The 14,762-nt window shown below is 46.8% G+C and overlaps 1 protein-coding gene across 1 annotated transcript; it reads left to right on the forward strand.

The window, feature by feature from the left end:
- Positions 1 to 31: 31 nt before the first annotated feature.
- On the forward strand, positions 32 to 13,509 carry DNAJB11 (DnaJ (Hsp40) homolog, subfamily B, member 11; the record flags this gene model as incomplete). Its single annotated transcript, XM_010138048.1, has 9 exons — positions 32 to 208; positions 3,651 to 3,748; positions 4,800 to 4,932; positions 5,895 to 6,037; positions 6,521 to 6,603; positions 7,156 to 7,213; positions 8,508 to 8,619; positions 9,028 to 9,187; positions 13,336 to 13,509. Coding segments are annotated over 9 exons (1,029 nt in total), but the record flags the coding sequence as incomplete, so codon positions are not given.
- Positions 13,510 to 14,762: the final 1,253 nt, after the last annotated feature.

The raw sequence follows: 14,762 nt of genomic DNA on the forward strand, positions 1-14,762 counted from the left end.
GGCGCGGCGCTGAGGGGTCCCCGTCCCCTTCTCTCTCCCCGCCCCCGACAGGAGAGACTTCTACAAGATCCTGGGGGTGTCCCGCGGCGCCTCCATCAAGGACATCAAGAAGGCCTACCGGAAACTGGCGCTGCAGCTCCACCCCGACAGGAACCCTGACGACCCCCGAGCGCAGGAGAAGTTCCAGGACCTGGGGGCTGCCTACGAGGTGAGGCCGGGTGCCGCGGGTTCCCCGCAGCCGTCCGTGAGCTCCGCTGAGCAGCAGTGCTACCCGCGGTGTGGGTCAGGGTGTAGCACGGCCTGGCGCTGCTGCTGGGAAAGGAGAGGGGTGAAGTTGTGAGGAACTCAGAGAACCTTAAGCTTTTCCAGCCCTCCCCAGACTGTGAAGGGTGGATGAGGCTCATCGTAGAAGATGCTGGGAGGACGAAGGTGAGCTTGAGCAGCAAGTAGTCTCATGAGGCTTCATCCTGTAGTGTTCAGGGGAGGAGATGGGAAGGCTTCTAGGAAATTTGAAGGCCGTTCTGTAAGGTACAAATGCATTCCATCCTTCCCCTACAACCAGCAAATAAAAAAAATGAAACTGCCAGATTGATTAGAGAGTTCCTGCTGTCAGAGGACCTCAACAGACCTTATCTCCCTTAGCAAGGAGAAAACAAAGGCAGCAAGTTAAAGTTGTTTGGTATTTAGTAATAGTTCTTTGTGGAAGAAGTAAGAGTTGTATCAGGTGTAAATACTGGCACAGGAACACGTGTGTAGGGCCTGGCTGTGAACAAGCCTGAGCCGGTGGGAGATACGAGGTGATTAAGTTGCCTTTTAGAAGATACCAAGGTGGGAAGAACAACTGTGGGTCACATAGGCATGAGGATTCCTGTTGTTTCTGTGATGATATAGCAGTGTGCAAATGATGCCTGACGCTAATGGCACAGTGCGTTATCTAATCACGTGTAGGTTATTTTATTCGCCAAATGTTTTGAGTCAAAGCCTGCTTTTTCTGCCACATACGTACAAATTAATGCCATTTAGGCAGGATGAAAGGCTCTGTCTCTTTCACCTTCTCTGTCCTCTTTATCTCCCTTCTGTCACTTCTGCACTGTATGTACCCTCAGTCTCCCATGGAGCCAAGGGCTCCTGAGGACGATGGTGTTGACCAGCAAGAACTGATGGCAGCGGTTCCTCCAGGAGCTTGCCTGCACTGGCGGCCTGTTTGGGTGGGAGGTTTGAGCCCTCTTTGAGGGCACTAGCTGCAGAAGGAAAGGGTTTGTGTTCCCGCTGCAGGCTGATGGTGCTGCTCAGCCCACAGCTGTAGTGTGGCTTCTGCCTCCATCTCTGATGCTCCTCTGCTCTTTAGATATGCAAATATAAAATGAATGAGAAAGTGAGACAAACAGCTTTCCTGTGGGGTCAGAAAGAAAACACTTTAACTGCATTTTTGTGTCAGAGCTGGGATCTATTTTTAGCTCAGACTTAACTATTCTCAAATTGGGAGAGTTATCACAGGGAAAACAGAATATAAAGAATTCTTTTGTGGAAAAGTATTTGATACTCTTCATCTGCAGCATGTGAGCTTGGTATCATTTTTGTCACATTTGACAGTGCTTGATGCACGGAAAGCGTTTCTCTACCTTTTCCCCGAGTCCCAGTTTATTTGAGCCTTTGCTGTAGTAGCAGTTGAGAGTACTCTTTCTATTTAAAAACATCAAGGAGATGTTTTTACAACCTTGGTTGTAAAATCAGATCAGCAGGGGGTGTTGTGACAGTAGCCGAATATTAACTTTTATGAGCAATGACTGAATCTGCCTCCCCCTAACCAGTGTGTCGTTGAGGCACAACACTGTCCTTGTCCAGCGTAAAGTGTGGAGTTCTGCTGCTAACACAGACAGTTGCAAAGCCAACGAGCTTGCAGTGTGTGCTGGGGAAGATTAAACTGGGAAACCTCCCTTCAGAACCTTCATTTGTGTGTTTCTTGCTGAAGAGAGGTGCATCAGAGTTGTTGAAATCCGGTATTGACATACAGGGCTTTTAAATAGGCCTGGAAGAAGTGACCTTTTGGTGCCCTGCAAGGCGTTTGTCTCTTTGCTTAGCCAGGACAGCTTGCAGATCCTCCTGCCGAAGTAGCTACAAGATGCAGCGTGTGGATTCGATCGTTTTGGGCAAAAGGGAGCTCGAATTATGTTTTCCTCGTAACCTAAATCAGGACACCTTTTGCCATAAAGCAGCAGCCTCTTACGGCTCAGGGCTTGGCTAATGGACTATCTACAGCAAAGGCTTTGCAAAAAATGGTGGGAAAAGTAGGTTAATTAACCTATTAGGTCTCCCTCGTTTTAACAGCCGAAGCGATTTCCACCCTGCGGCTGCGTGGTGGAAAACACAGCTGTTTCAGTGAGGAAGGAGACTCATCCCACGTGAGGGAACTGAGACTCCTCTGTGTACAGTCATTAGTTGCAGGATGGTTTGGAGTGGATTTTTCGTGGGGGTTTTTTCTAAGCTTATCCGCTGTCTTTACTTCGCTTTCAAGGCAGCGTAACACAACAACAAAAACTCTCTTCACGGTGCTTGAAATCAAGTTCTCGGAGTTGTGTTCTCCAACAGCCTGCAGGAAGGATATAAAATGGATAAATAAAAAGGATACAGACAGAAAAGCAAATATTTTGTGTTCTTAATTCCTTTCTTACTGTTTGTGGTATTGCTGATACTGGTCAGAACTATTCTGGAATAATTTTGCTCTGACACCAACAGATCACAAAATTGAAAGCTTATCCTGGTTTTAGGAAATGTGTGTTTTAATGCAGAATCTGGGATGACAAAGAGAGAATTGAACTCTTGCCTGCTAGGTGAAGCTAGTAAAGTCACTCTTTTTTTATCCTGTTGCTAGCACTTATCATTACAATGTCAGGATGGTTTCCATCATTTAGCCAGCTTCTTGACCTGTTTAGTTTCTTCTCCACCTGTTTCTGCTCTCCTCTAGCCTTCTGAAAGTGAACCTGGCAATTTTAACTTTCCCACGTATGATCAAGAGGGGAGGAAGGGGAACGAAGACTACGCTTCTGGATCTCTGGGGAAGGAAAGAGCAAAGATCAGTACTTAGGAATGAAAATGGAAGCTTTACGGTCTTGAAAGCCCTGTGTGTTGGGATGTGGTGTTGTACTGCAATTAATTCTAAATTCTGCTGTCCCTCAAGGGCCAGCATTCAGCCTGGTGTGGAGTTACCATATTTGGCACGTTCAGCTTGGTAGGCAAACTTGCCATCACTGCCAGTTGGCACAACACGATAGCCAGAGAAATACACGTTCTGCGTGCTTGAGGAGCAAGCTGAGAAACAGGGGTGGCATTGCCTGGTTTTTCGTAGTGTCCCACTTTGTAGGAACTGGTTTGAATTATTCCTTCTGATCCTTTTTTAACCCTTCAGATAAACAGTATTGTTTATGTTTTCCATGTTGCTTCTGCTGTTTTGATAAACCAACCCTACTTTTTATGGGTTTAACTTTCCTAGTCCAGCGCAGTCAGCAAATTCTAGCCAGTGCTTCTGTAATGGAAAGCATTGCTGCTTGTGCCCCAGCGGGGAGCACTGGTGAGCTGCTTCTCGGAGCCTTGTTTGAATATCTGAGCTGAGCTGTGGGTGAACGCCTTGTGTGCCTGCATCCCTGTGCCAGGTGCTGTCTGACGAAGAGAAGAGGAAGCAGTACGATGCATACGGTGAGGAGGGATTGAAGGATGGGCACCAGAGCTCCCACGGAGACATCTTCTCACAGTAAGGAGATTTTGCCGCTTTAGGCTGTTGGTGCTCTAATTTTGTGATGCTCATGCATGTGTTTGATGTGGGGAAATTCTGTGTGAAGGTGTCTTACCCAGTCTGGAGGCACTGATCTGAAGTGACAGTTGAGAATTAGAAGAAATACATTTACAGTGGGTAGTGCAGATGCAGTTTTCAGTTATCTGTCTTGCATCGGTCTTTGCTTCAAGAGCAGTGAGTAGGAACCAGCGGTGTCTTCCTGCATGGGCAGCTCTTGCTCACTTGGCAAGCTGAGTTGCCACTGTGGGTGATTTGTCAGGTGCTGCAGCTGCATCAAATGTGTAGGAACTTTCTTGTGCTTTCTGGTATGGGGTTGATGTTTAACCTGTTGTCACAGATCATGTGTGCTCTGGTGGCTTACGCTACATTTCAGGGCAACTGTAAGGTTTGGATCATTAAAATCTGAAGGCACTTGTGTATTGCTCAGGCGGAACCTGATTTCCTGATTAAGGCCTCTTTGGTTCTGCTAGGCACAGACTACCTAAAACAATCACTGAAGTTGCTCATCTCATGTAATTCTTCTGGGTAAGAACTTGCACTATCTGCTGGTCTGATTTGAGGAAAAACATGCAGACTTGCTTGGAGGTTTTTTCTCATCTGCCTTGTCCTCAAAAAGCTGCTAGCTTGACTTGCAGTGCCAGAGATGGAGCACTTCTGTGAGTTTGGTGATGGCAGCTGGGCAGCAGGTGTGGTATGGAGAGGACTTCCCTTAGGCAGCAGTCAGATTTTGAGATGCTGGCATTCAACTCCTGCTCCAAAACTTGTTTTCTTTAGCACAGAAAACTCTTCCAAAGTGACTGCTTTGTTTGTAAGCATTAGCTTTTGTCCTGGAGGAGCAAGAAGAGGTATCTGGATTTACTGTGGTGCTTTTGTGCTGTGAGAAGGGTGTTCTCTGGGAGCTAGAAGTATTTGCCAAGCAGCATGTTACCAGTGTCTTGGGTGGCTCTCTTCATCAGAGCCTCATTTGTTCAGAATTCCTTCCTGAATTAATTGATGTGCTTTACTCCAGCTTCTTTGGGGACTTCGGATTCATGTTTGGAGGTAACCCTCGCCAACAAGACAGGAACATTCCCCGAGGAAGTGACATCATTGTGGACCTGGAGGTCACGCTGGAGGAGGTGTATTCAGGAAACTTTGTAGAAGTAAGTTTGACTACTTGCTGGTTGGTCTCTCCAGTGTGTTCTCAGGTTTGAGATGCCTGGCCTGGTCACTTTCAGAATGGTGCCTTCTCCCAGAGAATAGAACTAAAATAAATGCTCGTTTTCTCTGCATCTGGCAGTGACAGTGGAGGATATTGTGATGCTCTTTGGTAGGAGTTAAGTGAAGAACCAATACACTTACTCATCTTTGCCTTCTGGCAGTTTCCCTATAAAGGGAAGCTTCTTGTGGCAATAGCTTGTTTATTGGCTGTTAGTGACTAGCTGTAGTTTTTTTTTTTATAATGCAGTAGCCCAGTTGGAAAAGGTGTACGCGGTCTCCCTCTAGAATTTAGTGATACTTGAGGGCCCTTGCATAAGACTCAAATTCATTTTACAATTTTTGCAAAACCATGTTGAGGATTTTTCATAGTCTCTATATGGTCAAATGTATCATTGCAAACTTCTGGATTACATACTCGCCAAATGTGTGGTGGCCTTTTAATTATGTTTTTTGGGGTTGTTTTTTTTTACACAAGCTACATTTCTGGTGCTGACAATCCCTGCTATTCTGCATGCTTGAATTTTTGTTGACTGAGCCTACGTTGCAATTGTGTGGGTAAGTGGGGGACTACAAACAATTTTGCCAGTTGTGTGGCACAAGGAAGCTGTTGTAGCCAAAGTGTGAGGTGTTTCATCCTAGTGTTACCTTGCCTATTTAGAAAGGTGTGCAGGAAAAAGAAAGGAAATGGTGTCAAACACTTCCTGGTACTTAATGTGTGATCAGCAAGAGATGCAAGGTGAAAGAACTGTTGTCAGAATGCTTTGCTGAGTCCTTTTGGGGCTACTGTGGAGGCAACGCACAAAACCAAATTACATTCAGGCAGTTTGAGAAATCCAGGCCATTGTGGGGACCCGGGAGAGTACTGGCCTGTGTGCTGCTATCAACCTCTTCCTCCCCCGTGCAGGTCGTAAGGAACAAGCCAGTGGCAAGACAGGCGCCTGGCAAACGGAAATGCAATTGCCGGCAGGAGATGAGGACCACCCAGTTGGGTCCTGGACGTTTCCAGATGACTCAAGAAGTTGTTTGTGATGAATGTCCAAATGTCAAGTGAGTTTTATGTTCTTTACTGCTATATGGGTATTTATTCAAAACTTGCCACTAGATGGAGGAAAGTGCTTGTAACTACCAGTAAGACCTGGTGAATCTGGATAGACTTGGCACAGTTTTTTCATTTCCAAGGAGCCAGTCTTCATTCTTACAGGAGAGATGACTAGCTCTATTAGATGCAGAGCTCCCCAATTTAATCTTTCAGCCTCTTTTGCCTTGAACAATCAGTCATGCTACAGTGGAAGTTCCACAACTAAATATAAATAAAAAAGCCAGTCTCCAGCTGGGAAGATGGAATGTTGTGTTGTAGTCATGCACTTAGGAGTTTAACTTTGCCTTCTTCACTACGTGAGAATCGGCATACAAGAAAGGCAGCACTCGCCCTCCAGTTTGATGTGAGCAGGGAGAGAGTGAATGTTGACTTGTGTAACCTCAGTAGATGCTACCACCTGCCGTTGAAAACTTTGCTCTTCCCCTTTGCAGGCTCGTGAATGAGGAGCGAACACTAGAAGTGGAGATAGAGCCAGGTGTGAGGGACGGTATGGAGTATCCCTTCATTGGGGAAGGTATGTATATGGGCACTGCTCTGCTCTGCCTTGCTCCTTTTCTGTGACGCAAGGCTGGTCTTCATGGCAGTGAAAGTGTCCAAGCCCTGTTGTGAGCACATGTGGTTTTAAATGCTGTGTCCTCTGTATGTCAATGAAATCAAGGAGTATACCCTGTGAAGTCTGGTTAATGCCTGATTCTTCTCCCTTTGCTGCTAGTGGGGGTGCATAGCAAAAAAAAAAGCTCCAAATCTGATGTTTCTGATGTGTCTGATTAACTTTTGAGTAGGAGTATGTGTTTGGGGTTTGGGTATGTGAGGGAATTGCTTCTGCCCAGGGAGATGAAGTCCTTCAAGTAAAGGACATCATTAACATGCAGGCAAGTCTTTCAGAACAGCAGAGAGGTATGAGCTCATTTGAAGCAAAACCCAGAAAGTCCTAGGCTCTTTAAGAACAGGTAAGCAAGGTTTTAGTCATGATCAGCTGATTTTTTTCCTTTATGTTTAATATGCTTTTTTCTTCCTGCAGTTGTTACTAACTGGCTCCTTTAACCAGACCTTTTCTTTTTCACAGGTGAACCCCATGTGGATGGGGAGCCAGGTGATTTGCGCTTCCGAATAAAAGTTCTTAAGTAAGTAACTGGTCTAGTTAGACCACTTTTTCTGGTTATAGAATCACAGAATGGGTTGAAAGGGGCCTTAAGGATCATCTAGTTCCAACCTCCCCTGCTGTGGGCAGGGACGCTTGCCACTAGACCAGGTTGCTTAAAGCCCCGTCCAACCTGGCCTTGAACACCTCCAGGGAAGGGGCACCCACAACTGCTCTGGGCAACCTGTTCCAGTGCCTCAGCACCCTCACAGTGAAGAATTTCTTCCTAATATCTAATCTAAATCTACCCCCTCTCAGTTTAAAATCATTACCCCTTGTCCTGTCACTACACTGCATGGTGAGGAGTCCCACCCATCTTTCCTATAGGTGCCCTTGAAGTACTGGTAGGCTGCTGTAAGGTTTCCCCAGAGTTGTTTCTTCTCAGGTTGAACAACCCCAACTCTCTCAGCCTGTCCTCACAGGGAAAGTACTCCAGCCCTCTGACCATCTTTGTGGCCCTTCTCTGGACCCGATCCCACAGGTCCGTATCTGTCTTAGGCTGGGGGCCCCGGAGCTGAACACATTGCTCCAGGTGGGGTCTCACCAGAGCAGAGCAGAGGAGGAGAATCACCTCCCTTCAACTGCTGGCCATGGTTCTTTTGACGGAGTCCAGAGTGTGATTGGCTTTCTGGGCTGCGAGCGCACGCTGCTGGCCCATATTCAAATTTTCATCCACCAACAGCCCCCAAGTCCTCCTCTGCAGGGCCGCTCTCGACCCACTCGAAGGATTTACTACGAAGGAAGCTCGGAAGCAATTTTCTTGCTAGCGTTGCCTACTTACCTAGCACATAGCTTGCCCCTCAGCAGAGTTGGTGTAGCCAGGGATCTTGTACTCAGGACTGTGCAGGATGCTCAACCCTAATGGTGCTAGAGAGGTGGATTCATAGCTGTTAAGATGCTGCGATAATTCTGCTTTTATTTCTTTTGGCTTGAATTACGGCATACATTAGTAGCTCCTGTATGAATCACATGAAATAGCTCCTTTTTCCATAAATATAGTATCTCCCCATTGTAAGGAAATCCACTAAGAAAATTGTTGCATGAGTCACAACTTCTTGACACGCCTCACCACTCATTACCCTAGAAATAGAAAGGTTATTAGTAGTAGAAATCTCACACAGGAAAATGAAGCCAGATTTCATTCATTCTTCAGTTCCTCTCTGATCTATGAATTGTTTAAACTCACAGATAGAGGAAAGGAACCTTATAGTTTATAGAGGACCTATTTCCCCTTCCCTGGGAAAGGAGAAAAGTTCCAACGTCTCTTATTTCCGCAGACACCCAGTCTTTGAAAGAAGAGGAGATGACTTGTACACAAATGTGACAGTCTCGCTGGTCGAGGCACTTACAGGCTTTGAAATGAATATTGTCCACTTGGATGGGCACAAGGTGAGACAAGAGTTTACTTTTATGCTGTGTGTAAACAGAATTTAACTGCAGGCCTCCTGTGCTGAGGGTTAGTTTGTTTGGGGTCTGTGCAGCTGCTGGTTGTATACAGCCTCTAGCCTCTGCTAGAGCCTTCCAGTCCAATTCCAATGGAGCCGAAACAGGCCCTGTACCATGGGTGCACACTGTGGGTCTCAGTTCCAGGCTGTCACTGCAGCTAGTGCATGTGTTCTCTCAGGTGGTGTTAGTCCTGGCGTGTGTCCTGTAAGACTGCCTACACCCCTTGAATATTGCTGACTTTGGCAAAGAATCAGCATCAGCTGAAGTTTTCCAGTGGGTTGGAAAGGGTATTGCTGTATTGGGGTACACGCAGAGAACACTAGTAATGTCCTGAATTTTTCTTGTCTCTAGGTTCACATTGCTCGGGATACAATTACGAAACCCAGGGCCAAACTGTGGAAGAAAGGAGAAGGTCTTCCAAATTTTGATAACAATAATATCAAAGGCTCACTAGTAATAACATTTGATGTGGAGTTCCCCAAAGAGCAACTGACAAACGAACAGCGGGAAGGTGCGTGTTTTAAAGCTCTGTCATGGCAAAAGGCTGCACAGACCTCTCACCAAAGCTGATAAGAAGTTGGCAGAACTGAACCAGTGGCCTGCAGCAGTCAGGAGGGACTCTCCTTTTCCTGTGCCTCTTGTACAACGTAACACAGTTGGCTGTGATTAACTTCCATTTTCTTTTGAAGCAAGTGAGCTTGGCTGCTGCAATTGTAGGGAACTGGATTAGGCTGGGTTGTGCCACTGCTGGCATGTGGCGCTTGGCAAGTTTGCAGGTGCTTTGTTTTGTAGCTGGCCATCTGTCTCAACTGAAACACTCGCTGGGCTTAGCCTCTGTCTGCTTTGCCTCTGCTGGAACGGTTTTCCAGCCCCTGCTTCTACTTCCTTGGAGGCAAGATGTGAAAATCTCTCTGCTGTCAAGGGTAAAGAGCGTCCTGCAGTGTCAAGGGAAGGATTGTTCCTCTCTACATCTATCCTAAGCGCTTTGTGGCCATATAGAGAAGGGTGCAACACAGGTATTTCGTGGGAGGAATCTGCTTCTCAGCTTCGGTGCTGAGATGGAAACTTGATAAACCACGTAGAAATCCTAAAACTGACAGAAGGGTAAACGCTGTACTCCTCTGCTTCAGCAGCCTCTGCAGTAGGTTCTGCCGCTCTGCACAAAAGCATCAGAGTAGGCATCAAGGTCCCCATCCTCTGCTACGGGGCAAAGAAGTTCCTGGCATGTAGCAGTGCAGCTCTTCAGAAAAGCCCCATCCACAGAACTTCTTCCTGCTGCTCAGGGCTATCGTACCACCTTCTTCTGAAGGTGCCCTTTCAGTGGATTCTGGCAGCTGTCCTGGTAGAATGTGGCAAATGCACAGCTTTTCTGGACTCCTTAAGCTCATACAAGGAGCCAAGCCCAAGCCCTGGGTGGGCTTTTCCCAGCCCTACAGCATTTGCTGCTGCATTGATGACGCTCTGCTAGCTACCACTTGGAGCCCAGTTGGTAGCTGCAGCTCCAGGCCTAACTGAGATTCTGTGGCTCTTTCTGCAGCTTTTGGGGCTGTGAGGTATTTGCTTCTGGGCCGTGCTTTCAATGAACCTGTTTTATGGTTTGGCTGCTGTGCTTTACTGTGAGGTCTTGTGGCCAGTGAAGGCTGCAGAGCACAGTGGTGGCATCGGTGTCAAGTCTCATTCCAGGTTCTGCTGCCCTTCTTAAAACTTCATAAGGAAACAGCACCTCTAGAACAGATGTAAGGTTTTTTTCAACTGTTGCTCATGGCAGTTTGTGAAGAGACTGAGCAAAGAGCAGCGACGGCAGCCTCTGTGTTTGTCAGAATTGCTCACGTACCTTCAGGGATGTCCAGGGAACAGACAGGTGGTGGTACTGGCACGAGTTTGTTCAGGCATGGGGCCTTTGAGTGTGTCACTCCCTCCTAAAGCAATTCCACGCTTCCCGGGGTAAAGTGACTGGGTAGGGAGGTGCATTTCTGCATGCTAGAATGTTCCCAAACATCCAGTGATTTCAGGAGTTTGTGAGGGAATAGGTCTATTCATGTTGTGTGGCAGCAGTTCAGTGTACATATTCAAAGGAAAACTGTAGGCTTCAGAATTCAAAACATCCCTTTTTTCTTATTTTTGGCGGCGGTCCTAATTTCTTATCTCAACCATATGTACAGCTTCTGAGGCAGTCAGAAGATACTCTGAGAGCCCTACTCTGGTCAGTCTAAGCTTTAGAGTCAGAGAAATAATACACTTTCTTTCCTGCCAGTCTGACATCAGGGAATTTATGGCCTGTTGATCAGAGGTGACTTTGCCTTTGATATACCTCTCGTTCATCTCTACCAGTGCTGCTTTATTCTCTGTTTTGGAGCTTTGATCCCTCTGGAGTGCTCAAGAGAGCAGCAGGCAGCAAGCACAGTGCCCAGGTTGTGTTGTAATTGGTTACCTGCTGGTGGTGTCAGAAAAATCTCAAAGTTGGCTCCCGTAAAAAATACCTGAGGTGCAGAAGCACTAAATGTAAAGATTCCTGGCTGGAATTCCTGAGTGAAAATCAGATATGCGCTGAAATATCCTGTGTACTAATGAGGGCATCTTTCAGGCCAGCAGGCAGCTGCCTAGAGCCAGCTAGCAGGAAATGAGGTATGGGAATGTTGCTAATCCCACTTTTTTTTCAGGGTTACTGGAGCACACCTTTCTCCAACTGTGTCCTTCCTTGCAAAGAACTGCACTACCAGGAGACACATTCTTTTACCCATCATCCAGGAAACGGCTCTGAGCCTCCTTTGGCTGTGGAGGGGAAGTGAACTTGCGTTGCACTCCCCTGAGGAATAACCTATCCTTCATGTTTAGCACCTCCTGTATAGGGGCTCACTTTGTCCTGCTGTTATGGATGTTTCTGTATGTAGGGAAGAGTTCAGGATTCTCTGGCCAGTAAGCAAGAAGCATGAATAGTTCTCCTCCAGCAGAGAGCCATCACTGTTCCACTTACTACTTCCAGGATAGTTTTCCAGTATTTTAGAAGAGCTACTGCAACCCTTATGCATCAAATCACTGCTCTTAAAGGACAGTAGTGTTTATTGCCAGAATGATTTAAGGGGAGACAGACAGGACAAGGTTTGCGGGGAGGCAATACTTTTAGCTGGCTTTCCTCAAGAAGAACTTGCTTGCCTGAAAGGTTGGGGTTTCTTCTGTACAAGTAAATGGGTTAGTTTAATTACTGATCCTTTCTCTCCATGTCTATGTACCTCACTTAACTACGGCAGTATTTTCTGACCTGTTGTACCAACGGGTACAGTATAACACCACGACTCAGTATAACACCTCAGTGGAGCAGCAGAGCAAGCTGATCTGAGGCAGGACTGCAGTCCTCTCTTCTGTGGAGCTGAGGTGCAAGCCAGCTGCTTGTGTGTGTTGTTGCAAGGCCAGTGCTGTTCTGGAGACATCCAACAGCAGAATGATAGCAGTTTAGCTTTATTTTATTGTATGAAAGTTACCCATGGTGTGGGGAGCTTTCCTCTGGTTTAGGTTCTGACAGCCCCTCCTCAGGCTCAGTGGTGTCTGGTGCTGATCAGAGATGCTGTCACACCCTGAGGGGCTCCATGGCCAGGGCAGTGGGAGTCCTGGCAGTGTGTGACCAGGCTGACCTTAAAGAGGTAGTCCCCTCCGATTATCTCTGGACATAGTGCCTTGTTGTCTGTTCTTGCCAGCCTGCTTACTCTGTTTTGTGCAAGTTTGCCCTTTAAGTAGCAATGAAGACCTGCTGGTCTCCCCGAATGAACGTGCTGACCCCAGTAGCTGAGGTGTGATGGTTTTAAGGGCTGACTCACTCTTGGTCACTCACCTTGATACCGACAGGACATCAGAGTGGTCAGCTCTTTGAAGTGTTTTATGAATGGGCTTTCGGGGTGGGGGGGGATGGTATCTGTAAAGTCCTCTAGACTCCTTTGTGAATCAGTGGATTTCAAAAAAACTTCAGATTTTTAGGCCTTCAGGGGGGTCCTTAGGGCCACAATAACAAGTTTGCTTTTCTTATTTGCCTTCAGGGACTATGTGTGGTAGAAAGGAGTGTCCCCTACGAGTGTGAAAACCTCTGCTTTCTAATTACTTACATGGGTTTCAGTAGCTGGCAAGTCATAGCCCTCCTCAGCAGGTTTCTTTTGGGCTTTAGAGGGAACCTGGGGAGATGAGCTTGATGAATTAGGCTCTGGAAATACTGGGAAAAGCTGTCGTTTATGCAGTTTTACTTAAGATGATAAAATTGTTCTCAACTTAGATAGCAGAGCAGCTCTGGGAGTCACCTTTATCCCCTACAGAGCTGAGAGGATCTTGAGGGTGGTGCTCTGTGCTTTGAGTTTGTAGCAGAGGAGACTTTCTCCCTGGATCCTCTGGCCTTGTGTCTTCCCAGGAGTGCATGAAATTGCTGGGAAGGTGTCACAAACCTTGATCATATTTCTTCTTTTGTGAATGTTGAAGGAGCAGGAGAAGAGCTGTGAAACCTCTGGGTTGGGGGGAAATTTCCCTTTATTTTTGTGTTGGTTTATGGTGATGCTCTGAGAGTACCAGTGTTTGCATTATTCAGACGTGCAGCTGTGCCACGGGGGCCTGTGAGCCAGATGTGTAAATGCAGAGTCCTCCTGTTTGTGCTGTGCAGTAACACTTTGCTTTCTCTTGCAGGTCTCAAACAGTTGTTGAAACAAGGGTCGGTGCAGAAGGTATACAATGGATTGCAGGGATATTGATGTGCAGAAAAATTGGACTTAACTGAAAATGAGAAGTCAGATCTGTTTGCAGTCTTTTCTCCTGCCCACTGTAGAATGGAAAAGAGGGAGGGTGGGGCAATTGTTGAGGTATATATAATTTTTTCTTTGTAAATGGTGGAAGTGCTCGGGCGAGTTGGGGGACGTACTACCCTTTTCAGGACATAACTGGTGCTGCCTATCATGTTCCACATCCTGGAACAACAAAGAGACTCCTTGAGCAGGGGAAAAAAAACGGTTGGAGAAGGAGTTTTAAATTCCACGCAGATTGGAATTTCTGGTTTTTAAATATATTTTGATGTGACTTTTGACCATGTCAACATTTTCATAGCTTTTCCTTTTTATGTCCTTTGTGTCAGTCACTTCTGAGTTTCTGTTATTTGGGGGTTTTTTTAATCCCAGCCCTTCCTCCCCTTCCCCTCTCAGTCTGGAGTGTGGTACAGCTTCTGTTTCTGGGGCAGGAGTACGGGTGCTGTTGGGAGTGGACTGGCGGGAGAGCCTTCACGGGCTGTGTTAGGCCCATGTATGGTTGGGAGAACAAGGGAAAAGAGCATCTTAAGGCTCCTGTGGACTCTCTTAATGACCAGATAGTCCTCTTGTCCCAGAAGTTAATACTTGGTTTTAAATTTCAAGTTGCAACAGCTTAGCAAAGACTCCTCAGACTTTCACGGTGGAATTTTGGAAAATAGTGGGAATGGCTCCTCATGGCCTTGGTTCTTCCTTACTGCCCCCAAATGTAACAAACGGCTTCTCTGGAAAAGTTCACTTACCTCCTGCACTCTATCCTCTGTGAGGACAGATGAAGCTAAGAGCACAGAAATAAAGATGTTTGAGTTGGAATCGGAGAAAATACCTGGTTGTGTATTTCAGCAGCCCTTACCTTGGACAGCCCCGAGTCATGGACTAGCAGTGCTCTCAGCTGTGACTGCCACTAAGGGTGAAACGACAGCTGCTAATACCAGCAAATGCTCTGTAGCTGCTTTATTTGAACTGAGGGCCTGGTAACCTGGCAGGGACGTACCTATGCTGCTTTGGTCTCTGTCGTGAAGACCCTGCTGCTTTAAGCATCCCCATCAGAGCCTTCCACCACCACATGTTCTTCAGGAGTGATAGCTGAACAATTTCTCAGAGGTGCCTGTGTTAATCAGGCTTGTGCTTTACAGTGACAGGGTTGTAGGCAGCAAGAGAAATGAGTCGGTTTTTCCTGCAGGATGATGTTCTGCTCCTTCCCTCTGGGCCCTTAGTGGCTATAAAGTGGGATCCTTAAAGCTGCTGCCTTATGCCTCATCCCCTGCTTGGGAGGTGGGTGGGATCTGCGTTTTTTATGTGGAGATGTTTGCTGAG

Source organism: Buceros rhinoceros, unplaced genomic scaffold (assembly GCF_000710305.1).
Source record: "Buceros rhinoceros silvestris isolate BGI_N320 unplaced genomic scaffold, ASM71030v1 scaffold16046, whole genome shotgun sequence".
NCBI classification, from domain to species: Eukaryota; Metazoa; Chordata; class Aves; order Bucerotiformes; family Bucerotidae; genus Buceros; species Buceros rhinoceros.